Genomic DNA, 25,002 nt, shown 5'->3' with positions numbered 1-25,002 from the left:
AACCTTAGGGAGCAGTGAGTTTATGTTAATGAGGGAGGAATGACTCAGAAAAGGAGGGTGAGAGTCATTGCACAACTTGAAGAATGTAATCAGCATCACTGAATTGTACATGTAGAAAATGTTGAACTGGTGTATGTTCTGCTCTGCATATTCTCAACAACAAACAAAATAAACTATAAAAACGAAACAAAAAGCCCTATCCAGCGGTTCTACTCTGACATACATAGTGTTGCCATGAGTGGGAATCAACTCGATGGCAGCTCATTTGTTTTTTTTGGGGGGGGGAGGGGGCAATAGCCTCAGTGTCGCTGTAGCCACCTCGCACGCAGGGCTGCAGTGTGGCTCACGCCGGGGGTGTATGCTGGGGGCTTTGTAAACTGTGAAGGGCCGCGCCTCTGTGAGAGCCCATGGTGGTAAGGGCCCTGGAGGTGAGGCTCACCAGCGTCAGTCCCCCAGCACAGCCTGAAAGGTGGCTGGCGCTCAAATTCCAGCCCTGTCACTGGCATGGCCTTGGACAGGCCCCTCTCTGGGCCTCAGTGGCTCCATCTGTAAAATGAAGACCGTCAGCCCTGGCCTGTCTGCCTCCCTCCCGGGGCTGTGAGGAAGACTCCATGAGCCTGTGAATGAGAAGTGCTTGGTAAACTGTAAAGGGGGGTGCACACGTGAGGCCTCACCAGCAAGATGCAAGTGACCTTTAATTGGCTTGGCTTCCCTTTCAGGAGTGACCTGGACAACTTGGTTAGTGCCTAACGCGAGAGCCCCACACCCCTGGTGGTGGGGCCAGGATGGCTGGGTCCCTGCCGCTCAGCTTGCCCTCGCCAGCCCTTGCTGAGTACTGGGGTCCTTCTGGGCAGGGGACTCAGAATTGGAGGCCGACCTGGCTGCGGACTCAGGGGACAGAAGAAGAGATGAGACCAGGGTGGTGGGGAGGGCTCAGGGCAGGTGGTGGGCATCTCCCGGGGGCCTCTGGACAGCTTCTCCCTGTGTTGAAGAACTGTGGCCTGTCCTGCCCCTCCCCTCTCCATGGACTGGAGTTCCTCAGGGACAGGGACTAGGCTTGGTTTGTCTCAGTGCAGCCTCAGCTCAGAAAGTGCTGGGTGGATAAGGGAGGGGGCTTTGAGTGTTCTCTGGGCAGGAAAAACCAGTTGACGTCGAATTGACCCCAAGTCATGGCAACCTCATGCGTGTCAGAGTACAACTATGCCCCATAGGGTTTTCTGTGGCTGATTTTCACAAGTAGAACTCCAGGCCTTTCTTCTAAGATGCCTCTGGGTGGACTAGAACTACCAACCTTTCAGTTAGCAGCTGAGGACATTCAATGTTTGTACCACCCAGGGGCTCCCCCAGGCCGGGAGTTCTGTGCAAATATGGGGCATCAGGGAGGCCAGAGGACAGGGCCGGGGCTGTAAGGAGTGGGGGCTCCCTACCCTTCTCCCCAGAAGGTGGTGGGACAGAGCTCCAGCACCCTGAGAGCCTGCCATCTCCCGGAACCTCTCACATACTTTCCTGACACCCGGGTCCCAAGGGCACTGGGACAAGGGTCCTTGGCTGGGGGCTCTGGGAGGGTGTCCAGCTGCCCAGCACGCGGGCACTGACCCCTCTGCCTTCGTGGCCACTTGGTGGCAGGCACCCTGCTCCCTGCCCTCTGCCTCCTGCCCCAGGTATTTAAGGCCTGTGAGGAGTGGACAGAGAACTGTTGGGCCACTGCCGTAGTGGCTGCAGGCCTTCCCCAGCAGGCAGACTCAGGGCCCCGCCCGACCACTCACCCCTCACCCTCCATGGATTTTGTCGCTGGAGCCATTGGAGGTAACAGAGACAAGGATGGGGGGCCATGTGGGAGATGGTTGCTCTGGGGACACCAGGAGGGGCTGGGGGACGTGGTGCTCTGCCCCAGGGCTGGGTGGCCTTTCTGGTTCGAGGGGGGGCAATTTGCGGAGCTCCCCAAGGAAGCGGTGAAGACCTGGTGTGGCCATAGATGCCGGGAGGAGGAGGGGTGTGGGGGGCGTCTGCACTGGCCTGGGGGACAGTGGGAGGCAGGCCAGGACAGGTTCAGCGTTGGTGGCTGCCCGGAGGCTGAGGGATGTCACTGCCCGGGAGTTGTGGGTGTGCAGAGGGTTGACTGGGCCATGGGAAGGGGCGAGAGGGCCCAGAGGGAGGGTGGGAGAAGAGAGCAGAGTCTGGGTGGGCCCAAACAGGGCGGTCTGGCTGAGCCACAGCCTCACAGGGCCTGCAGGGGCAGCTCTGAGGCCACACTCTCTGCTTGCTCAGTGTTTTCTCTCCAGGAAGGGCTTTTTGTGAAAGATCCACCTGCAGAGATAACAGGCCAATTGGGAAAAAGGCCCCCAGCCATCGATCCGCAGGCTGTTGGTGCTATTTTGGGAGAGGAACCCTGGCCTTATTTGTCTTGTGAAAGAGTGGGTGGCTCACCCATACTTCTGGGAATAGCATGGGGGGCAGGAGAGGAGGGCACTCCAAGCCTGGGGAAAGAGCAGGGGGCCGGCTCCCTAGTGGGGGGTCGGGGGGTCACACTCACATCCGCCCAGGCTTTCTGAGGCCTTGCTCTCTGGGGCCAGCCAGTTCCCAGAACATTAGCCCCCCAAGGAGAAGGCTCAGAAAAGGGACTTGCCTTGCCCAAGGTCATGTAGCAAGGAAGGGCACCTGAGTTCAGCGTCCCTTCCTCCAGAGCCCATAGGAAGGCCTGGGTGAACAAGGCCCCTGCTCCGTGCTTGTCCCTGGACCCTGCCCTTGGGGAGCTCTAGTTCTGGAGGGGGTGATGGCATGCAAGGGACAGCAGCAAGGCTGTGTGATAAGCTCTAACCAACATGCTTCCAGGCACAGAGGCTGCCCTGAGCATGGTGTCAGGGAGGGCTCCAGAGAGGAGGTGATGCTGTGGTAGGGCTTTGACAGATGAGTAGGAGTTTGGGGAGGTGCATGTGAGGGTCAAGGAAGGTAATTCTACCCAAGCCCCTCAGTCAGTCATTTGCTTCATTCATTCATTTACTTTGTTCTTCTGCTCACACATATTCTTTTGGTTTTGGGGTACACAGTAAATAGGGCACAGCCCCCATGTTCCTTATTGTTTTCAGATGGCTCTCACTAGCCTCCCTCAGGGTGTGAGACTCCACAGACCTGCCTGCTCCTTCGCAGGCTCCCCCATGGCAGTGCTGGGGGCTTGGATGTTGATGCCCTGGTGTCAGGAAGGGAGAAAGAAACAGGGGGGTGGCACTTGGCCCCCTGTGTACAGCGGACAGAGACTCTGGTCCAGGGAGCTGGCCTTGACATTTGAGGCCTCTCTGCCAGGTCTAGAAGCTCCTCACCGCCTGTCCCATGCAAACTGGTGGCTCCAAGCAGTCCTTCCTTTTCACCGGCCAGGGTGTGACCCTGGGTTTTTTCGCTTCTGGACCCTCGCTCAGGCCATGCCTCCCCTGCCTCCGGCCACCAAAGCTGAAATGTGTAGTTACCTCCTGGCTCACAGCCAAACCTGTCACAGATGGAAAGCTGAGGGCGGGCGCTGACCTGCCTGGCCTGGAGGCAGCAAACGTGGCCGGCTGGACAGTTGGACTGAAAGCTCTCCCAAAACAGGGTGCCAGTGACGAGGCCGGGAGTGACCCTGGCTTTCAGAATGAGACGCCAATGACCTGGGGAAGGGAAAAGCGCTAGCCAGCTTGGCCCGGTTTCTTCATCTGCTACGTGGGGATTGCTGCCAGGATTAACCAGACACGTGCAGATGAGCAGGCCAGGGCAGGGTCTGCTCTGCCCTGAGCCTGGCACGAGCACGTCTCCCCACTCCGTAGATGGGCTCGAGCGCCTTGAGGGCCCTCATCCACTCTCTCACCTGGCTCCTCTAATTTCCTCCCAGGTGTCTGTGGTGTTGCTGTGGGCTACCCCCTGGACACAGTGAAGGTTCGGTGATCACCATGCCCCACCGCCCACCCTGAAGCCCTGCTGTCTCCTCCGCCCATTCATGGCCAGAAGACCTTTCTAGAATGCTAGTCAGACCCAGCCCTCCCCTGCCTTCAGTGGCTCCCATGGTCCTTGGGACACTCTCTCCCTTTTTCTCACCCCTGGGCCCCAGCTGTCTCATCTTAAACCCCAGTCTCCGCTCTGCCCACAATCAAGGAGTAACCCTACCTCTCCCCTGGGGCCTGCTGGCCTTGCCCTCAGCCTGAGCCACCCCTTCCTGAAGCCCACATCTTCCACAGGTCAGGATACAGACAGAGGCGAAATACACGGGCATCTGGCACTGTGTCGGAGATACATATCGGCGAGAGCGGGTAGGTCTGGGGTTGGGGCCGGAAGACAGGCAGGGAGTATGGGGATCTCAGAACTGCCACTCACCAACCAGCCAGGTGCTGGTAAGTGGTTCCCTCCCCTCTTGTAGCCTCAATTCTCTCACCTTCCAAATGGGAATAATTGTGTCAATCTCATGGGCCCCGGTGAGCCTAGAACTGGGGCTTTTCTAGTACACGGGGCTCAGAATGAGGCCCCTGCCTCCAGGTCAGCGAGCAGGAGCCGCTAAAGATGGCATTTGAAGCACCTGGAAGTCACAGGAGGGCAGTTCTGTCCCCTCCAGGTTGGGCATCCCTTGAAGGCAGTGCTGGGTCAAGTCATCAGGGCCCCCAGGGCCCCGCTTAGAGTCCCCCAGAGGAGGGACCTGGGAACATTATCCAAAGTGCACTTGGATTTCGGTGTGGGCCAGGGGAGAGCTAATGAAAACTAGCAACAATACAGCACACTAGCCCGCATCAGCACCACCAGACAGCTGCCTGGCTCACACACTTTCTTGGAGCCTGGCCCTCTGGCCTTGACCTATGTTATCTCGTCAGTCCATAGCCTTGAAAGGTGCTGCTGTGACCTCACTTTACAGCTGAGGAAGCTCAGGTTCTGAGGCAGGGAGTGACTTGCCTGAGGTCCCCCCGAGAGTAGGGACAGAGTGAGGATTAGAGGTCAGCTCCCAGGTCTGGGTCCTTTGAGCTGGCCCCTCCTAGCTGGACCTTGGCCTGACCTGCTGTGGGTCCGTCTGTCTGCCAGGTGTGGGGCTTCTACAGGGGCCTCTCGCTGCCCGTGTGCACCGTGTCCCTGGTCTCCTCCGTGTCTTTCGGCACCTACCGCCACTGCCTTGAGCACATCTGCCGGCTCCGGTACGGCAGCGCTGACGCCAAGCCTGCCAAGGCTGACATCACGCTCTCAGGATGCGCCTCCGGCCTCGTCCGCGTGAGTAGGGGCATGGGGAGGGTGGGGTGAGATGTGAAGCTGCAGAGAGGGCGAGAGGCCTGAGAGGTCACCAAGTCCAGCAGGTGGGGAAACTGAGGCTGGGTGAGGGCACACGGTGAGTGGGGGAATTGTGGGTGAGGACCTGGGCTTCCTTCTGGGCTGGGCTCCCTCTCTCAGCAGTATACAGCTGAGGGGTCCCAGCTGACCAGCAGAGCATGGTCCTGTGGGGAGACAGAGGGGTGACTGAAGGGACCCACATCCTCCCTGTCAAGGCCCAGGGGCCCCACAGTGACAGGAAGTCACTGGGAAGCCACCATGGAGCTGACTAGGGGGGCCCAGGCTGGGGTAGGCAGGCCCTGTGGCCCCCGGCACTCTGGGAATGGCCTCTGTCAGTGTGGGCACTGAACAGGAAGTCACCCATTGCCAGGTGGGGCTCACACTTATTCCCACCAATTGTCACAGAGACCGGCCTGGCCAGACTAGCAGATGAAGGCACAGGGGTGACCGTGGCAGCCAAGTGCCCTGCCCTCCTGGGGCTCACACTCCAGCGGCAGGGGCAGATGCACATGACAACCAAACGGCTATTTGGGGCCACCACAGGGGCTGTGAAAGAAGTCAAGAGCACATGACCAGGCTCAACTCCAGGCTCTGACTCCTGTTAGCTGAGTGAACTTGGGCAAACTATGGAGCCTCTCTGAGCTCCTGTCTCTTCATGTGTAAGAGATGTGGTGAGGATTAAATGAGATCCTGGTTGTAAAGCCCCCAGCACGGTGCCTGACACGGATGAGCGCTCTCGAAAAGGAAGCCAATGTCATTGGTAATATTATCACGCAACCGACAATTATTCTGTTAAAAGCCTTCAGAACCTAAGTCACAGGCGTTTACTTTAGTGGCTTTGTTAGAAGAGAGTGTGGTGCTGAAGAACGCACTGGCTTTGGCCTGGGGGGGGGCAGACTAGTTTGGAGCCCCCCTCCATCACCGCCCTTGGTCACCTGCAGCTTCCCAGGGCCCAGGCTCCCTGAAGTCGCCACAGACAAGATGAGGACAGTGGTGGCGCCTCCCTCGGGTCCAGGGGTGTGTGGGCACTACTTGATTCCTACTTGATTCTTGCTCCAGGTGTTCCTGACCTCGCCCACTGAGGTGGCCAAGGTCCGCCTGCAGACACAGACACAGCAACGGCGTCTCTCAGCCTCATGGTCCTCACCTGCACACCCCATGTGTCCTGTGCCCCCTGCGCCTGTATGTCCAGCACCTGGGCCCAAGTACCATGGGCCGCTGCACTGCCTGACCACAGTGGCCCGTGAGGAGGGCCTTTGGGGCCTCTACAAGGGCAGCTCGGCCCTGCTCTTACGGGACGGCCACTCCTTCGCCACCTACTTCCTCTCCTACGCCATCCTCTGCGAGTGGCTCACGCCTGCTGGCCATAGCCGGCCAGGTGAGGCCAGTGCTGGGCCTGGGAGGGCAGGAGGGGTGGGGCCACAGCCAGCCAGGTGAGGCCAGAGCTGGGCCTGGGAAGGAAAGAGGGGTGAAGCCACAGCCAGCCAGGTGAGGCTAGGGCTAGGCCTGGGGGTGGGGGGCAGGAGGGAAAGGGCCACAGCTAGCCAGGTGAGCCGGGGCTGGGCCTGGGAGGGGGGAGGGGCCTCAGCCCAGCAGGAATTAAGAAGAAAGACTTAGGTGAGGTCATGCCACAGTGGTACCTGAGTGAGCCTAGGGTTAAATGGTCCCTCTACATATGTGGAGACAGAACTAAATCAGGACAGCCTGTCTCTGTCACGAAGTCATCACGTGGCTGTGGACAAGTCATGTGGCCCGCTCCCAAGACTCAGTTTCCCCACTTGCCAGTAAAGTGACCCCAGGGCTCCATTAGGGTTGGGCCTTTGTCCTGGGTGCCCACCAGGCATCCAGCCCAGGCACGAGTGGATCTCTCCCTGCAGATGTACTGGGCGTGCTGGTGGCCGGAGGCTGTGCAGGGGTCCTGGCTTGGGCTGTGGCCACCCCCATGGATGTGATCAAGTCGCGCCTGCAGGCAGACGGGCAAGGCCAGCAGCGCTACCGGGGCCTCCTGCACTGCATGGTGACCAGTGTGCGAGAGGAGGGGCCACGGGTCCTCTTCAAAGGGCTGGCTCTCAACTGCTGCCGTGCGTTCCCTGTCAACATGGTGGTCTTTGTCACCTACGAGGCTGTGCTGAGGCTCACCCGTGGCCTGCTCACATAGCTGGTCCTGATGCTCCCAGGGGCCGGCCCGCCAGCAGCCTCTGGAGGCTTCTAAAGGAGGCAGGGGGAATGCTGGAGTCTGGGTCCACAGGGCCATAGCCCAGGGCAGCTGGGAGCCTCGGGCAGCGAGAGAGCCTAGTGGAGGCCATGCGAATGTCAAGGTCAAGGGCAGAGCTGCTGGCAGCCCTGAGGGCCACAGGAGCCCCGTGGAGTGGGCCTTGACTGGGGGCCTCTGCCTCCGGCTGTCTGTGCATCCTGCGCGCTGTTCATCCAGCCTCCAGGTCCCCAACCACAGAGCCCCTCTCGCTGCCATCACCGGGCCACCAGTCCAGGCCCGCACCCACTCACAGCACCCAGCTCCCACTGCCATTTATTGTGCTGCTCGCTCATGACCAGTTTCCATCCTTTCAGCCTCTCGGGGTCATCACATTTGTCTTCCGTCCCAGACAGGGTGTAACGAGTGTAAGGCCGAGCTGGGCTGGCATGGGGGCTGTGGGCTCCAGGCCCCACTCGCTCCCTGCCCGGGCTGTGCAGAGGGAGCCTGCCGGGGTAGCGGTGCCCATGGGGCCTCGGGCTCTGGTGGTGAACTCGGTGTGAATGTTGTCAAGTGCCTTCACTGCCTGGGAATGCCCCTGAAGGCTCAGTCGGAGCTGTTGTTAATAAAACAGTTCTGAGGGTGTCAGTGGAGTTGCTCAGTGGTCTGTGGTGTTGCTGACCGAGTTTCCTGCCACCAGCTCATCTCTGTACCTTGAAGCCTGCCTGCCCATGCCTGGAGGCCAGGGGCTGCTGGACCTGCCTCTGAACCTGTGTGAATGGGCTCCTGTTGTGCAGGTAGGCACACTGAGGTCTGGCTGGCTCTCTGCTGGCTCCGCTCTTGGCCTTTTGGGCTGGGGGCCTGTCCTGGGCTCGAGCCTGCCACAGAGGCTGTTCAGTGGGCAGAGGGATGCCTGCCCTCCTGGTCCTCCAACTCACACTCCTGTTTGCTGAGCGAAACCTGGCTCCAGGCAGCTCCACCTTGCCCAAATACCTGGCTTTAAGCCACCTTTCTGGAGAAGGCTGGAGGTGGCGAGGGGTCTGGATGCACCCTGAACCCTACTGTGTGGGCACCTTAGTCATCACAACGACTGACAGATGTCAGATGAGGGAGCTGATGGGCGGGGCTGCCAGGTTGCACCTCAGAGAACGGGCGGGGGTGGGGCTTGCGCCCGTGCTTCTGAGACCCCGGCTTCTCTCTGGACCACAGGACTTCCTGTGATAAGCGCCAAGGTGGGGTGAGAGGGCCAAGGGGCCAGGCCCAGCCCCAGCACCCTGTAGTACAGCCTCGCTTAGACACAACCTTGAGAGGGCCTTTGGCCCCAGCGACCTCCAGCCCCTGGTGGAACAAACACCGTCTGTTTCCAGAACTGTGGGTGGGCCGCCTGGTCCTGCTCCAGTCACAAGATCCCCTGGCTGTCATGCACATGCTGCTCTCTTTGCCAGAAATGCCCCCAACTCATCTCGGGTACCACCTCCTCCAGGAAGCTCTCCTGCCTGACCCACCAGGCTGCACCGAGGTGTCTGGCTGTGTGCTCCCACGGGGCCCAGACCGTGAGCTCCAAAGGGCAGGGCATGTCTGGTTTGGTGTCTGTGTCCCAGCTCTGGGGCCTGGCATGTAGTAGGGGGTCTGGAATGAATGAATGAGTGGATGAATGAATGAGATCCTGCCACACATTCCTGAAAGTTCATCCAGTTTAAAAGCACACCACACCCTGGCAAGTGCTGGGAGGAGGGCACGAGCTAATGAAAGATGTCCATTAACTCATCATAGCCCCAGGCACTTGGGCCAGTTTTGGAAAAAGACCAGTGAAGTAGCAACTGACCCGACCTCGGAAGGAGAGCTACTGGCGGCACTGCTGAATCTGAGGGACGTGTCCCGGGAAGGTGGGGTACCTTGACTCTCGGGGGCCTGGTGAGTGTCACTGACCTGCACCCCACCCTGAGGGCTCATGCTCCACAACCTCCAGGTGGAAGGAAGGGCCTTTAGGGGAACCTGCCACGGAGGAGGAGCAGGCCCAGATTCACATGGCAATCCAGCCCAGAGCTGGGCCTTCCCACTAAACTGGAGAATCAAGGGCGCTCTTGAATTTGCAGGTGGGAGACGAAGGGTGGTCACTGTGTTGGCCTGACTCCTGGTGGCAGGGCTGCCAGGCTGAGCTCGCTCTGTGCTGGGGTGGATGCACCCCTGGCGCTGCCAATTGGCTGGGGGCGAGACTGGTGCTGTGAGCTGTCCCCAGCCCCACTCCTTCTCCTGCCAAGTACTTTCTGGAACCTGAGCACAGTTCTGCAGCTGCTGCAACAGGCCTGCTCTCACGCCACCTGCCAGCCCCTACACCCCTAGCCCCTGTGTCCCCTCCCTGCTAGGCCGGGCAAGCCCACTCCCCTTGGGGAGCCTCCAGGAACCACTGGCTTTTAGCAAACTGTGGTGGGGGTGGGGTGGGGCCTGTGGCTCCGTGGACTGGCCAGCAGTGACTGTGGCAGGCCACTAGGCCATCTGATGGCGGGCACGCCTCTAGGCCCTGTCTTGGCTGCACAGGTGCAGTGGAGGTACAGAGGCTACCTGACTCACTAGCTACACGGCTGACGGGGCTGGCTGTGGGCCCCTGAATACGTGCCACCGACCCCACCCCACATGCAAAGTGCCCAGCCCAGCCCGCAGGGGACACGCTGCTGGATGTGTGGCAGTAGCAGCTGTGTGGCCCTGGGGACTTCCTGCTGTCCCTCACTTAATCCTTGCACTTGGGCCTGTGAAGTGAGCCTAGCAGCAGGGAGAGGCACTGGCTGCCCAAGGTCATGCAAGGTCACACGGGGAGGGGACACGCTGGCCCCTGCAGCTACACAACTGCCTGACCAGTCCTGGCCGGCTTCCTCGATGGGCAACAAGGACATCAGCTCGCACCCCCCCACCCCGCGGCTGCTGGGAAATCAAATGAGGGGTGTGCATGTGGCTCCAGGGAGGCTGCCGAAGGTGGAAGCAGAGGGTTACCTGGCATGCTAACTACCGACAACAGGTGGACCTCAGGAGCCTACACTTCAACACCCCACGGGCTCCAGGGTCACACACTTTCATCCCCCAATGTGACCCATCAGACTCCAGAGCCAGCACGGAGGGGCAGGGTTGCCCCACCGCTCTGCGCAGCAGGTGCGAGGCCTCAGTTCCCTCCCCAAGCCTCCCAGACAGGACTCAGGCACACAGACAGGGGCAAAGGAAGTTTATTTATGCCAGCCAGCAGCATGAGGGTAGGGCACGTGAGCAGACCCTGCATCTTTGGGAAGGACAGACACATCAACATGGACTATCCTTGACATAGGTCTTCTGCTTTTCCAGAACGACACATGCGCCGGCCCACAGACAGGACAATCTCACCCGCCCAGGGATCTGGCCGTGCGCTGCACTGGGCCTACCTTCCACTTCAGTCAAGAGTCAGAACAGAAAAAGTCAAGAGTCAGCACAAAGGGGTCCGCTGAGGTAATACTCTCCTCAGCACGGGACGCAGCTGGAGGCAGCCCACCTGGTCCTGAGGGCCGAGTGGCCAGGATCGCCCGGCAGAGAAAACAGGAGCACGTTAGGGTGAGAAGGATCCATGCATGGTCTGGGGGTGGTAAGCCAACTGCAGAGTCTCCCCCACGAAGGCTCGATGTAATGAAAGGTGGCCAACTCTGTCCAACAGCCAATGTTAAGGGCAGCTTTAAAGCTGGGAGATTTCTTAGTCAAAAGGATATCAAGGCTTTGAGCTATCAATTCTTTTTTTTTTTTTTGGCATGGGGTGAAATACATCTGTGCCCATTAAAGGTCCCCAGTCAATTTTCCATAGCACTTCTCAGCATTACAGCAATGCCATTTTGATCCTAGGGGTGCATACACAGAACACCTATTCTACTACAGAGGAGGGTGCAACTCTACTTGGAACGTAAGTGGACAGTCCTTCCTTGGACCAGAACGTGCTTGGCCCAGCCGGCTGTCACGGAAATGCCTGCTTTAAGAGACGGTGGCGGGTTCTCTGTGGGAGAGACTCAGAGCCGGACTTCTCCACTAAGCCCCTCAGTACCCCACGGTATTTTACTCACTTCGGACAGACACAATGAAACTCACAGAAGCAGTAGCAGCAGCATCTATGACGCACAGAGGCTAACAGGCAGCAGGCCCAACAGCTGCCATTTGATAAGAGCCTACGGGTAACGGCAGTGGGTTGGGCCGGGACTTATCGGTAAATGCGGTTCTTTCGAGACGACAGAAAATGGGCATTACTGGAAGTCGAAGGTCAGCTTCCGGGGAGTCATGAACTCTTTCACAATCTCGTCCGTGATCTCCTGGCGCCGCGCCTGGTGCTCGGCGATCAAGGGCTGCAGCACTTCTATGAGGACCTTCTTGAGCTCGCCCGTGAGCATGGCGCCACTGGTGTAGTCCTGCGGGAAGAGACACCTCGATGGTGTACGGGCAGCGCACCCGCCACGGGTGAACGTGTGAACGCTGTCGCTGATGGCTGCGTTTACTGTAACGGCTACCTGCACCTTCCACTGTGCTCTGCTCTTTAACAACCTGGATATATAATCCACATACCACACCTATTAAAGCGTGCAATTCAGTGGATCTTAGTGTAGTCAGAGACAGGTGCAGCCTTCCCCACAGACAATTTTACATTTTTATCCCCACAAACAACGGCCTCACTATCCTCCCCTATCCCTAAACAATCACGAACCTACTTTCCGTCTACAGATTTCCCCAGTCTGGACATTTCATATGAATGGAATCATATGAGGCCTTTGGCAATTGGCGTCTTTCATGTCGCATGTTGCCAAGGGTCACCCGTGCTGTAGCATGTATTAGGACTCCGTTCCTTTTCACGGCCAAGTAATACTCCGTCATATGGACACACCACATTTTATCCATTTGTCAGCTGACGGACATTTGGGTTGTTTCCACTTTTTGGCTATTAGGGACAATGCTGCCGTGAGCCTGGCGTACAAGTTTCTGTGTGGATGCGTGTTTTCATTTCTCTTGGGTACACTCCTAGGAGTGGAATTGTTGGGTCATATGGTAACTCTTTGTTTAACCTTCTGAGGAACTACCAAACTGTTTCCCACAGTGGCTGCCCAGTTTACGTTCTCAGCTGCAGTGTATGTGGGTTCCAATTTCTCCATCTCCTCATCGACACTTGTTTATCTGACTTTTCACTGTACCAACCTAGTGGGTGTGAACACTCTTCTTAAACTGACTAGAACCCCGGCTCTGACTTGCCCTCAAAGTGAAGGAACAAGGGAGAACACAACCGCCCAGCGTCACCATCACAAGGACACTATAAGCACACGAAACAAACCCCTGTTCCTTTCAGCCTTATGACTTCTAGAAAATCTTTGCTCGGTTTTTTCTTTTCCTAATTGTAAAAGTAATACACGCTCATTAAACACATTTAATAAACTACCCCAAACCACAAAGCAGCAGCAAGTAAAGAAAAAAATTGGGCACGATTCCGGTGTTCAGGGGCTGACCACGGTTACCGTGTTGGCATATTTTCACTGAGTCTTTTTTCCCCCCGCCGAGCACTTTACTTAGACACCGTTGACCCCTATCTGATTGACTCTGGTATTCCGTTTTCCACCACCAGGGGCACACTTCCCTGTGGCAGCACTGTGCGGTTTAGAATAAACATTACTCAGTGTGGTCTTTGTCCTTTGTTCCTGAGAGAGAACCTCTAAATCTTTCGCCTGTGATTGGAGTCTTTGCTCCTCATGAGGGTTTATGCTAGTGTGGGCCAGGGGGGAGGGCTGGGCAGGCCAGACCAGAAAGACCACCTGTGGTGTAAAACCCAGCTGACTGTGGGGGTGGGGTGCGCCATTCAATCAATCCTGCCTACGTAGTGAGACTCCAGTGAACGCTCTGGACATGGAGGCTCCTGGCTAGTGACAGGCATCTATGCAAGGGGGAGGGCAGTGTGTCCTTTGGGATGTGGAAGCTCCATGTTGGGGGCCCTCCCAGACCTCACCCCATATGTCTCCTCATTTGTATCCTCTTTGAGGTAGTAAAGCAGTAATCGTAAGGATAGAGCTTTCCTGAGTTCTGTGAATCATTCTACAGAATTGCTGAACCTGAGTGAGCAGTGGGAGCACGCAGGTCAGAAGTTAGGGAGCATGCGGACCCCTGGGCTTACGGCTGCATCCTGAAGGGGTAGAGGGAACCCCCAATTACAGCCCGCAGGTCAGAAGGGAGGGGGCTTGGGGAACCCTGGGCTTATGGCTGAATCCTGAAGGGGCAGAGGGAATCCCTGAATTACAGCCAACAGGTCAGAAGGGAGGTGAAGTGGGGACTCCAAGCTTGCAGCTGGCTCTGAGGTCTTGGGCAGACGTGGCGGTCTGGAGGATGGGACCCTTTGCCTTGTGAGGTCTGACCTGGCTCTGGCGGGGAGGGGCAGAGGAGGACGAGCTGCGTGGACAGCTGGGGTCAGACCTTGCTCAGCCTCCAAAGCTCTCTTTAAATAGTCCACGCCTGCATAGTGCTCCTTCCTGTAGCTCAACAATTCTTATTTAACTATTCCGTTTTAACACAGAACCCATTTTAACTTTTTGCTACCATCACGTTCAACAGCTGTGTGTGAAACGCCTCTCCTGTATTCAGGATTACCTCCTTGGGAAGATCTGAGGTAGAAAATCTGGGCCAGAGCCTAGGGATACTCTTTGGCCTTTTCATACTCAAGGCCAAACTGCCCACCAAGAGGCCATGCCAGCAAACACATCACTCACCTGGTGCGCCTCCCACCGCCTGGTTTACGATCACTGCAAACCCCTGCTAATTCAACAGGTGAGATTTGAAATGCAGATTTTTTTGAAGCCCAGTAAACCTTTCCGTGTGGTTACTAAATAAACCGCAATCTGTGTTTTCTCTTTTGTGAGCTATCCATTCCTTAAGTTCCTGGCACATGGTTAGGAAACATGACTGACACTTCTAAATTTCAATCTTGTTTCAGTTGGGCACTGAGGAAACACTGACCACTCCTTAATGCATGGCATGGAGCCTTCTAGGCCCCGCGTGGGGACCGGGCACCAAGGGCTGGCCGGCACGCGGACCTCACACTCACCTGCTTGATCTGCTCGAGCCTGTCGTCATCCTCGAGGAAAAAGGTCAGGTACATGAAAGACACATCCACGTCACAGTTGCCCCCAAGCTGCCTGTGCTCCTCAATGGTGTCTCTCCCTCCGGAAAAGGCATACTTGTTGACCTGTGCCAGCAAGAGGACACAGGAAAGCTCGTTAATCCTGGGTCTGCCCTGGTGTATGTGTCTGGCCAGAGTCCAGGTGCTGGAAGTCAACGCAGGAAAGGTTGTCAGTCCTGGGGCCACTGTGTGTGTGGGCATCCGGCTGGAGCCTAGGCGCTGAAAGTCAAGCCCATGGTGCTTTCTGTGCAGTCAGGCTCCTGGGTCCTGGGGTTCGAGGACCATGGCAGCGGAGGAATCCCACAAAATGCTCCTTCTGGTCAACCCTAGGGGCCAGCTGCGGTGGGCTCACTATAGGGGAGGGCACGGGGGCAGAGGGCAGAACAGCTTTGGATCCTGCTCCCCAGTCATGGGGTCGTACTACCTGTGCTGAAATGTGGGGGAACGTCCTACAGTCTCAGGTGACACGCTTCCGAGAGGATGCAGGGAGGTCATCCTGCGAGTGGGCATGGCATTGGTGGGGGGGGGGGGCAGCTGCTGCTGGCACAGGGGTGCCGTGTAATGGGCAGGGAGGCGGCATCAGCCCCTCGGCCTACCTTCCACCACGGGAGGGAGCAGGGAACAGAAATGAGGCCAGGAAGGGAAAGCAAGCCCCACAGCAAGTGGGGAGGAGAGGGCCTGCTGTTCTCCACCACAAAGTACACAAGTCAGGCTCTGGAGAAACCCATCTCGTTTTCTTGGTGGGGGTGGCTGAAGGCTGGTCAGGAGAGTGGCATTGTTCAAGGCCTTGGGCAGGGCCTGCACGAAGCTGAGGGGCTGCATTGTGGCTGAGGTGGGCGGGGGCTGGGAGGCTGCAAGAATGAAGGTGACAAGGGAGGAGGCTGCGGCAGGTGGCCCTGCCATATCTGATGGGGAGATTTGGATTCCAGAGTTGAGGTGAGGGCCTGGGTCTGGCCCTATCCTGCCCCCCGCGATGCTGGTGACCCCGCCAGTCCTGGGGGCTTCTGACCTCACACTTACTGCTCCCCCAGCCCTCGGGGTTTCTGCTGGCCTCGCTGAGCAAAAAACACCACAGAGCCACCAACAACGCCATTAAAATAACTTCTCAAAAGCAGAACAAGAAGGACAGCAGCTCTGCCGGCAGGCTGGGCCTCCTTCCCTCCTCTGGCTCACGCTCTGGGAGCTACAGCCCGAAGTGAAAGGAGAGAAGACGTCACATCTGTACACTTCCCACTGAGGGCTGGAAAGAGTAAACTGCAGCTGTTTCCCGGAGGAAAGTCCTGACGTTCAAAACTTCAGTGTCCACCAGAACCGGCTCGGGACTTTCCGGAAGGGTCAGGGCCCTGGCAGTGACTCAGGGTTGCATTACAGGCTCAAACATGGTTTGCATGGCTCCCGCTGTAACTGTCCACCCCCAAACACATGCTGTGCAAATAAAATGTCAACAGCATGGTGTAACACAGAGGGATTATGCACGAGCAAGCAGTTCAGTACAGAGCTGGAGGCCTGGAAAACAAGGACGCTCAAACTAATTTCTATTTCTAGCTTCTGTGATGACTCAACAAATATTTACTGAGTGCTGCACGCAGGCGGGCTCAGCACGCGGCTGATGGGCCGTCTGTAAGGGCAGTCAGCGGTCCCGGGGCAGGGCCCTCCAGGAGGAGCCAGCCCTCCAGCCCCGTCTTGGCCGCGGCGGGTCAGGGGCCAGGAGGGCAGCTCTGTCGATTTCAGGTGGCGGAACTGCGATCAGGCTGGTGACCCCCTCTAAGCCTGGTCTTGTGGAGAACCACCTCCACCATCCCACAACAAGAACGAAAAACAAAAGCAAGGCGCCCAGAACGCACCTGCTGCTCAGAAACGGGCCACAACCTTTTCTATACTAACACCCACACAAACCTTCACTGCAAAGAAAACTTGTGATGTGGCTTCCAGAACAGAGTGCTGAGAAGAAAGGTAGAAAAAGAAAAAAGGAGAAAAACTACAACATTGTACTGAAAACTTAAACGGAAGAACACACACAAAAAAAACCAAATTCCCCTGCGCTCTGCAAACAGGCGAGGCTGCCTGGAGGTGTGAGGTGCGGTTAAGGACCCCGCAATCCTGCATCCCTGTGGTGGACAGTGCAGGCAGGACACGGGTGTGTCTGTGTGTCTGTGCGTGTGCCAGCGTCTCCATGTGAGTGTGCGTGCACGTGTCTGTGTGTGCATCTGTGTAAACGTGTCTGTGTGCACCTATGTGTGTTGGTACACGAGTGTGCATGTGCGTCAATGTGTGTGCACGCATGTACATGCATGTGTCTGTGTGCAAACGTGTCTTGTGAGCACGTCTGTATGTGAATGTGTATCTGTGCGAGCACGTGTCTGTGTGTGAATGTGTCTGTGTGAGGACGTGTCTGTGTGTGAATGTGTCTGTGTGAATGTGTGTCTGTGTGACTGTGAGCACGTCTGTGTGAGCACGTCTGTATGTGAATGTGTCTGTGTGACTGTGTGAGCACGTGTCTGTGTGACTGCGTGAGCACGTGTCTGTGTGAGCCAGTGTCTGTGTGTGAATGTGTCTGTGTGACTGTGTGAGCACGTGCCTGTGTGACCATGAGCACGTGTCTGTGTGACTGTGAGCACGTGTCTGTGTGACTGTGTGAGCATGTGTCTGTGTGACTGTGTGAGCACGTGTCTGTGTGAGCCAGTGTCTGTGTGTGAATGTGTCTGTGACTGTGTGAGCATGTGTCTGTGACTGTGTGAGCACGTATCTGTGTGTGAATGTGTGTGTGTGAGCACGTGTCTTGTGTGACTGTGTAAGCACATAACTGTGTGAGCATGTGTCTGTGTGTGAATGTCTGTGTGACTTGTGAGCACGTCTGTGTGAGCACGTGTGTGAATGTGTCTGCGTGTGAGCACGTCTGTGTGAGCATGTGTCTGTGTGAATGTGTGTCTGTGTAACTGAGCACGTGTGAGCACGTGTCTGTGTGTGACTGTGAGCATGTGTCTGCGTGAGCATGTGTCTGTGTGTGTGAGCACGTGTCTGTGTGACTGTGAGCACGTCTGTGTGAGCACGTGTCTGCATGACTGTGTGAGCACGTGTCTGTGTGTGTGTCTGTGTGACTGTGAGCACATATCTGTGAGCATGTGTGTGAATGTGTCTGTGACTGTGTGAGCACGTGTCTGTGCGAGCACGTGTCTGTGAGCACGTGTGTGTGAATGTGTGTCTGTGTGACTGTGTGTGAGCAGGTGTCTGTGTGTGAATGTGTGTCTGTGTGACTGTGTGAGCACGTGTCTGCATGACTGTGTGAGCCAGTGTCTGTGTGTGAATGTCTGTGTGAGCACGTGTATGTGTGAGCACATCTGTGTGTGAATGTGTGTCTGTGTGACTATGAGCATGTCTGCACGAGCACGTCTGTGTGTGAATATGTCTGTGTGACTGTGAGCATGTGTCTGTGTGAGCACGTCTGTGTGTGAATGTGTGTGTGACTGAGCACGTGTCTGTGTGAACACGTCTGTGTGTGAATGTGTCTGTGAGCACGTGTCTGTGTGTGAATGTGTCTGTGTGACTGTGAGTACGTGTCTGTGTGAGCATGTCTGTGTGAGCACGTGTCTGTGTGTGAATGTGTGTCTGTGTGACTGTGAGCACGTGCCTGTGTGAGCACGTCTGTGTGTGAATGTGTCTGTGACTGTGAGCACGTGTCTGTGTGAGCACGTCTGTTTGAATGTGTCTGTGTGTGAATGTGTATCTGTGCGTGTGAATGTGTGTGTGTGTGTGCAAATGTGTGTCTGTGCGAGCATGTCTGTGAGCACGTGTCTGTGTCTGTCTTTCTCAGGCGTGTCTGCTCACCAGGCTGCCCTCCCCAGGGCAGTGCTCACCTTGGTCTTGATTTCCTTGGCTGAGTCTGTGAGGAAGATGGAGGAGTTGGGGTCGCTGGCGCTCATTTTGGTCTGGGCCCCCTGAAGAGCAGGGAAGAAGGTGGAGTGCAGAAGGGCAGGTTTCGGGTAGCCGATCCTGGGGGCGACGTCCCTCGTCATTCTGAAGTAAGGATCCTGGAGGGACGAGGACAGCTGTGACCACAGGCAGCTTCCAGCAGCGAGCAGCACCAGAGAAGTCTTCCCAGGAAGCATCATGCTTCCAATTATCTTACAATCCTCTTCCCCAGTGAAGAGCGCAGGCGTCTCCTGAAAACGCCCAGCCACCCATAGCCCTGACTGCACTGACCTGGTCAATGGCACAGGGGATCAGGCACTGGATGTCCGCCCTGTCCTTGAAGATTTGCGGGAAGGAGTTGCTGAAGGAGGGGGCGGCCTGGATGGCAGGGAAGCTGATCTTCCCTAGGAGAGAGGAGAGGGTGTCCACACGCAAGACCAACCACTGTTTGTTTCAGCACCCCAGTTATTGTCACTGGTGGTGTCAGTTGCCATCAAGTTGGCTCGGACTCCTGGCAACTTTATACTAACAGAATGAAACACTGCCTGATCCTGCGCCATTTTCATGATGGTTAGTATATTTGAGTCCAATTCCTATAATCCCAGTTACACGAATTAACAATAACAGGTTTTCCCCCATTATTAACAGCCATTAAAGAAAATCTGAAAAACATGGAAAAGCAGAAAGAAGCAAGCTCTAGGCTCGTACTTGTATCCCCTTTCACTCGTTTTCTCTCCTATTTTGACTCCATGTATTTTAGCTGTGATTATATACCATACTTAGTTTTTCCTGGCCTTTCCCACCCTCTAACACTTATCCACATTGTTATTAAAACTATCCTATCCTACAGATGCAGCGCATTTTATCTAACCATTGGGCCAGGAGCCCTGGTGGCACAGTGGTTAAGTGCTTGGCTACTAACCAAAAGGTTGGCAGTTTGAACCCACCAGTGGCTCCGCGGGAGAAAGACCTGGCAACCTGCTTCCGTCACGGCTATGGCCTAGGAAGCCCTATGAGGCAGTTCTATTCTGCCACATGGGGTCGTCATGAGTCAGTCAACTTGATGGCACCCAACAACAACAACATTGGGCACTTAGGTTGTTCAACGTTTTTAATTATTATAAATTATGATGAATATCTTGGTACATAAAACTACCTTCAGCATTTTAGATGTTTTTGTTACTGTAAGTATTATTTGCTTAAGGTAGCAGGAGTGGAATTATTAGGTCAAAGGGGACAGACTTTGCTGACTCCTGACACCTAGTTCCATGCCCATGTGCACCCAGCGCTGTACCTGGGGAGCTCTGAGTTCAGACTCCAGGTGTGCAGTGGCCCAGGTGGCTGGAGACACTGCCCAGCACACACAGCTGTTCGAAACCCCACCGTTATGGCTAAACGCTGAGGGGCGCGGTCAGCAGATGCTGCTTGGCTTCTTCCCCTGAAGTCCTGTCTCTGATATTCTCCCTACTTCAGACACAGCCCATCTCCAGCACTCCTGTCTTTTTCTAGAGAGACCGACTGGGCCACTGCTGTCATCACCACCACGAACAGCACAAGGCAGCCGTGACGGTTATGTTAGGTGTCCACCTGGCTGGGCTGTGAGTCTCAGTGTTGGCAGATGCTATGTAATCACCTTCCACTTTGGGATCTGTCCTCTTTTTGTTAGCTGACCTCCAGTTCTTGAGACAAAAAGTCTCCAGAAGTCTCTAGCAGAGACCTCCAGCCTGCCACCTGAGCTGCAGGTTTTGGATTCATCAGCCCCTGCAACCCTGTGAGCCAGCAGAAACCTCCACCTGCTGCTGGACTCACAGATCTGGGCCTCGCCAGCCCCCACGACGGCATGAGCCAGATCTGGGCCTCGCCAGCCCCCACGACGGCATGAGCCATTTCCGGGCAGTAAATCTCTCCATTCATATATACATTTCACTGGTTTCGCTCCTCTAGGGAACCCAGACTAGGACAGCAGCAGTGGCCATTTGTGGCAGGAAGTGCTGGCTCTGTGTGCAGGGCCTTACGTTAGTTCAGTTATGCTTCACACTCGATGGAGGAGGGACGCCTCTCATCCCATTTTACACTTGTGCAAATCCAGGCTCTGACTCTGTCAGTGACTTGCCAAAGTAAGTGGCCAGGATCCAAGCCTGGGTCTCCGTGAAGCAAAGCGCGTGCTCTTCTTCACCTGTAATACCGTCTCCCTCAACAGCCATGGACGGCCGTCACTCACACCGTCCTACAGATGCCGGAATCACCAGGAAGAAGAAAACCCTACAACAGCACAGGGTTTATGCCCCGGCTGTCAGGTATGAGTGTGACCGAAACAAAGGACCCGTAGTGGCTCTTCTCTCTGTACTTGTTCTTGGAGGTTCCTCCCTGGCACGTGTCCCTCCAAGCAGGGCAGCTGCTACCTCGCAGACTGTCTTGGGGAGTTATCCCAGGCTGGTAGCTCAAGTGAAGGCCTACGGGGGGCAGGGAGGGAATGAGCAGACTCAGCCACAAGTCTCGAGGACTAAAAGTCTAATGAGAGTGAGCTGACGCAGCTGAGAGACGTGGAAATACAGGAAAGGGACATAAACCCACAGGCAGGCAACCTGTGTATCAGCTGGAGGACGGGGTGAAGGAAGAGAGTGTAAGGTCGGGGAGGGCCCTGGAGGGCCTCCATTCCAGCCCCTCGTCTACAGGTGGGGGCTGAGGTACAGGGAAACAAGGACTGGCAGGCCCGGCCCCGGCATAACCCCTGGGCCTCTAGCAAAGGCCATGCTGACACTGGGCTCCACAAGCCAGCACAGGGACTCCAAAGTCATCGTTACTTTTCTTTTTTTCCTTCTAAACCTGAAAATAGATAAGTGAGGTGCAGGCCAGACTTGTATCCCAAAGCCCAGCTTCACAGAGCAGAGAGAACAGCTAAACACATGACATTACCATTTGATGGTCCAGGGAAAAAGCCATGTTTAGGTTTACTATTTAAAGAGACAAACTTGAGGTGCTAACGGCTCATAGAAACTCAAATCCCGGGGCAGACAGCACACGCTCCACTCCACTCTGCTGGGCGCTGCCCTGAGTCTGGGAGATACACCTGTCTCCTCCTTCTGAGCTCTGCCCCTTTGAGCGAGCGGAGGGGACTCCCCCAGCAGCAGCATGCTCTCTTACCAATGCAGTCGCTGTCAGTGAAGCCGAAGATGCCTTTCGCCTGGTTGAAGGTCACGTGCTTCTGAATCTTAACCACATTTCTGTAGAAGCCTGAGCTCATCCTGCAAAGACAAGCAAAGTCACGGCCCAGCCCAGACGCAGTGCCACAGAGTGAGAGCCAAGGCAGTGAGGCCGCGCAGTGCAAGTGCTGGGTGCGGGCACAGACTGCGGGCCACGTTGCAGTCAACACGAGAGAGGCCAGCAGGTGCTGATGTGCCATCTGTCAGCAAAGATGCCCCAGCAGGCAAAGCAGACGGGCCCTCTGCCTGAGGAGGGCCTGGGCAAGGTGGGACTCCGTGTGGGCCCATCTCACAGACATGCAAACCAGGGAAGGGCACGGAGACTCAGAGGTAACATGGAATCTTTCAGTTCTGCCGTGTTCAAGTTTGGGAGAGCTGGGAGCTTTTCTGTTGAGACAGCATGTGCGTGGGAGAGGGTTCCCTCAGTGGTTCCAGGTGGGCTGAGGAGGAGAAGGGATGTCCCTAGTGCAATGGTCCCCACCCTCTAGGCCCCACTGTGTGACAGGGCTGGCCCAAGCAACAGCCTGGGCCATGGCGGCTGGCTGAAGCAACCAGGCTCTCTTCTGGATGGTGAGGGGTGTGCATATGGGGGCTGGATCTGTGCAGTCATTCTGCTACCACAGGGAGCAGGCTGAGGACGAGATGGAGGAAGTGCAGACCCCGAGCAGTTTCTCACACTCATTTTCTGACTTTCCTCAGGCCTGCTGCATCAGGGGGCGGAAGAATCCAAAGGGGGAATGTGGGAAAGCCAGTGTCCACTGGCGTCTGCATCAGGTGGCACAGCCGTGCAGGGGGCCTGACACACATTGACACCGCCCACCTCCCCGGAGCTAGCAGCATCACCTGTATTTTACAGATAAAAATCTAGTGCTCGGAGGGGTCACAGTCATGGCCACAGCCGCCTCTTCTCACCACACCTCGCAGCTTTCTAAGAGCTTACATATCCCATACGCCCACGGACCACCTGGGGCAAGTTGCCTTGTGGGTGTGCCTCTCCCACCTTGCTGTCATTGCGCGAGAAGGCCCCCAAGCAACTGGGAAGCAGGAGTGTCCACAGCTTCCCCGAACTGCAGCACGACTCCAGCTCTGTGGTGTTGGGATCATATTCCTGAAGACGACCACTTTGGCCCTTCTTAGAAGACTGGCCACTTGCTTCCTGCAAACCGCTCACGCTGTGCACAGCTAACCTGGAGTCAGGTCCGAGGGCTGTGCCAGTTGCCGTGTGCAGGGGCAGGAGAAGCTCTGGGCGCAGGAGCAGCCTCCCCAAGAAGGGGTTTCTGTTCCTGGGCATGGCCTGCCCATGGCGCCCTGGGGACCAGGCTGAATCAAACAGCCCAGCAACAGTGCCAATGCAGCACCCACACCCCGAGGCCACTGTCGCTGGTTACAGCAAAAACACCCGGTTGCACTCCATACCTCATGGCCAGGTTACCAGTGTGCCCCCATGGGGAACAGCCGCCTTTCCAACTCACATAGTCACTGACCTCAGCTCACCCTACACCAGGAGCTAGTCACAGAGTTTAGGGCTGGAAGAGCCAACAGCTAACACCTAATGGGAATTCCAGGTACTGTGAACGGTTAAGTGCTCAGCTGCTAACCAAAAGGGTGGAGGTTTGAGTCTGCCCAGAGGCACCTCAGAAGAAAGGCCTGGGGATCTGCTTCTGAAAAATCAGCCACTGCAAACCTTGTGGAACAGAGTTCTACTCTGAGTCGAGCGGACTCACTGACAACTGAGCACTTGGTGAGCACCTGTGAGGCACTGCTTGAAGCAAGTCAGATGCAGAACCTCGTCCATGAAAGTCCCTGTGGCCCAGGCATTACCACCTCCTGACCGCTGGCGGGCAGTGCGCTTTATACCTCACTTCGGTTGTCCTGGCAGCAGGCACTGTCATCTGACAGGTTACCTGCCGCCTGGCTCTGCCGTGAGAAGGGAGTCCCACAGTGCGGCTGGACACTGGCTCTGCTTACTGCTGTTCCCCCGGCAGAAGGCTGGCTTATTATGGAAAGTAAACATCAGCTGAATGAGCAAATGTAGACGAGATGAGGAAATGGGCAGAGAAGAGCTGACGTGTTTGCCACGTCACAGTCAGCAACCAGCAGAACCTGCACTGCCCCGCTGCTGTCCCGCCCCTGGCCAGTGCCAAACTCCCCACTGCACAAGAAAATGGAGGCTCTAGAGGTTGAAGAGACTTGCTGCGGTGAGTGAATTACTTAATATGGCTCTTCTAGCTACAGTCTTTGCAACTCCCACCAAACGACTGGGTGGGATTACGCAAATGAGGTGCTTGTGGTCCACAAAGGGGACTGGATAGCTTGCTAATAATGTAAATAACATGCATGGCACTCTTATCGGGGTAGGACCATGCAAATAATGTGTATGGAACCCTAAAGAGGGGGTTGGTCAGTTTTGCCATCCTGCTAGGCTTGAGATGCACCATCTCAGAGGTAGGAAAGGAGGATCTCAACACCACCAAGGAAGAAGAGCCAGGAGTAGAGTGTGTCCCTTGGGTCCAGGATCCCTCACTGAGAACCTCCTAGATCCAGGACTGAGTGGAGCTGTAACACGGACCACTGCACGAGATGGTGGCATGAGACAGTAGGAATCAAGAGACTGGTGTGAGCTGGTGGTGGTGGGGCTTCCTAGCCCACAGAGCGAGAAAGTTGAGCTCCTTTGGGCATGCGGCTTACTGACAGAGTGGGTTGCCTCTGGGCACTTATTGGCAGAGCTGAAAGAGCTTTGTAACACTTGCCCAAGCAGGGCACAGGCCAGGCTAAGGGGTCAAGAGGCTGAGGAGCCAGAGAGAGGTGTGTCTGTTGGCACGGTGGAGAAGAGGCTGTCCTGATCAAGGAACTGACCCTGAACTGTAACCTGTTGCTTCCCTAATAAACCCTACAATAGTGAGTATTGTCTGAGTTTTGTGTGGCCACTGCAATGAACTATCAAACCCAGCAGAGAAGTAGAGAGTGCCGAGGGAGGGACGGTTGGTGTCAGAATTGGTAGGAAGGGGAGAGGGAAGAGCCATGTCTGACCTCCACCTCATGAAATTGGCCTGGAGCTGCTGATGGTGATAATGATTCTCTCTCCCTCCTGAAGTCAGAGGAGGGAGAGTCCACTCCACAGCCGTGCCAGTTTTTCACTTGCCCAAGGAAGCGAAACTGACTTGCACAGAGCTGAGTCTGGAGCGCAAGTTTCCAGGCTCCAGTTTAGTGCCTTTCCGTCCTCCACGCCTCCTGGCAGGATGAGCCCCAGGTGCCACAGGCAGGACCAGAGACGTGGG

The 25,002-nt window shown here is 56.3% G+C and overlaps 2 protein-coding genes across 4 annotated transcripts in view; one reads left to right on the top strand and one right to left on the bottom strand.

Moving 5' to 3' along the window:
- The first annotated feature begins 6,397 nt into the window (after nt 1-6,397).
- On the top strand, nt 6,398-8,656 carry SLC25A47 (solute carrier family 25 member 47). The gene is made up of 2 exons (XM_003408862.3): nt 6,398-6,649; nt 7,149-8,656. Exons 1-2 carry the CDS (start codon nt 6,430-6,432, stop codon nt 7,427-7,429), a joined length of 501 nt encoding a protein of 166 aa, XP_003408910.3. The 5' UTR covers nt 6,398-6,429; the 3' UTR covers nt 7,430-8,656.
- A 2,550-nt stretch (nt 8,657-11,206) lies between these two features.
- WARS1 (tryptophanyl-tRNA synthetase 1) overlaps nt 11,207-25,002 on the bottom strand; it is a 40,321-nt gene continuing 26,525 nt past the window's right edge. For all 3 annotated transcript variants that reach the window (XM_010588839.3, XM_010588838.3, XM_064292979.1), the window contains 5 exons: nt 21,666-21,766; nt 18,813-18,925; nt 18,467-18,640; nt 14,538-14,678; nt 11,207-11,871 (listed from right to left, as the gene is read on the bottom strand). In XM_010588839.3, the coding sequence (XP_010587141.1) occupies nt 11,710-11,871; nt 14,538-14,678; nt 18,467-18,640; nt 18,813-18,925; nt 21,666-21,766 (691 nt within the window). In that variant the 3' untranslated portion in view covers nt 11,207-11,709. The remainder of the gene's footprint in view (nt 11,872-14,537; nt 14,679-18,466; nt 18,641-18,812; nt 18,926-21,665; nt 21,767-25,002) is intronic.

The sequence above is a fragment of the Loxodonta africana genome, chromosome 10 (genome assembly GCF_030014295.1).
Source record: "Loxodonta africana isolate mLoxAfr1 chromosome 10, mLoxAfr1.hap2, whole genome shotgun sequence".
In the NCBI taxonomy this organism is placed as follows: domain Eukaryota; kingdom Metazoa; phylum Chordata; class Mammalia; order Proboscidea; family Elephantidae; genus Loxodonta; species Loxodonta africana.
The sequence above is the reverse complement of the archived record's forward strand: the minus strand, read 5'-3'. Positions and strand labels throughout refer to the sequence as shown.

Bases quoted from the DNA above. Each gene is read 5' to 3' on its own strand.
- SLC25A47 (XM_003408862.3), top strand. From the start codon at position 6,430: ATGTGTCCTGTGCCCCCTGCGCCTGTATGTCCAGCACCTGGGCCCAAG. The intron at 6,650-7,148 runs GTGAGGCCAGTG...CTCTCCCTGCAG, and splicing joins TGCTGGCCATAGCCGGCCAG to ATGTACTGGGCGTGCTGGTG.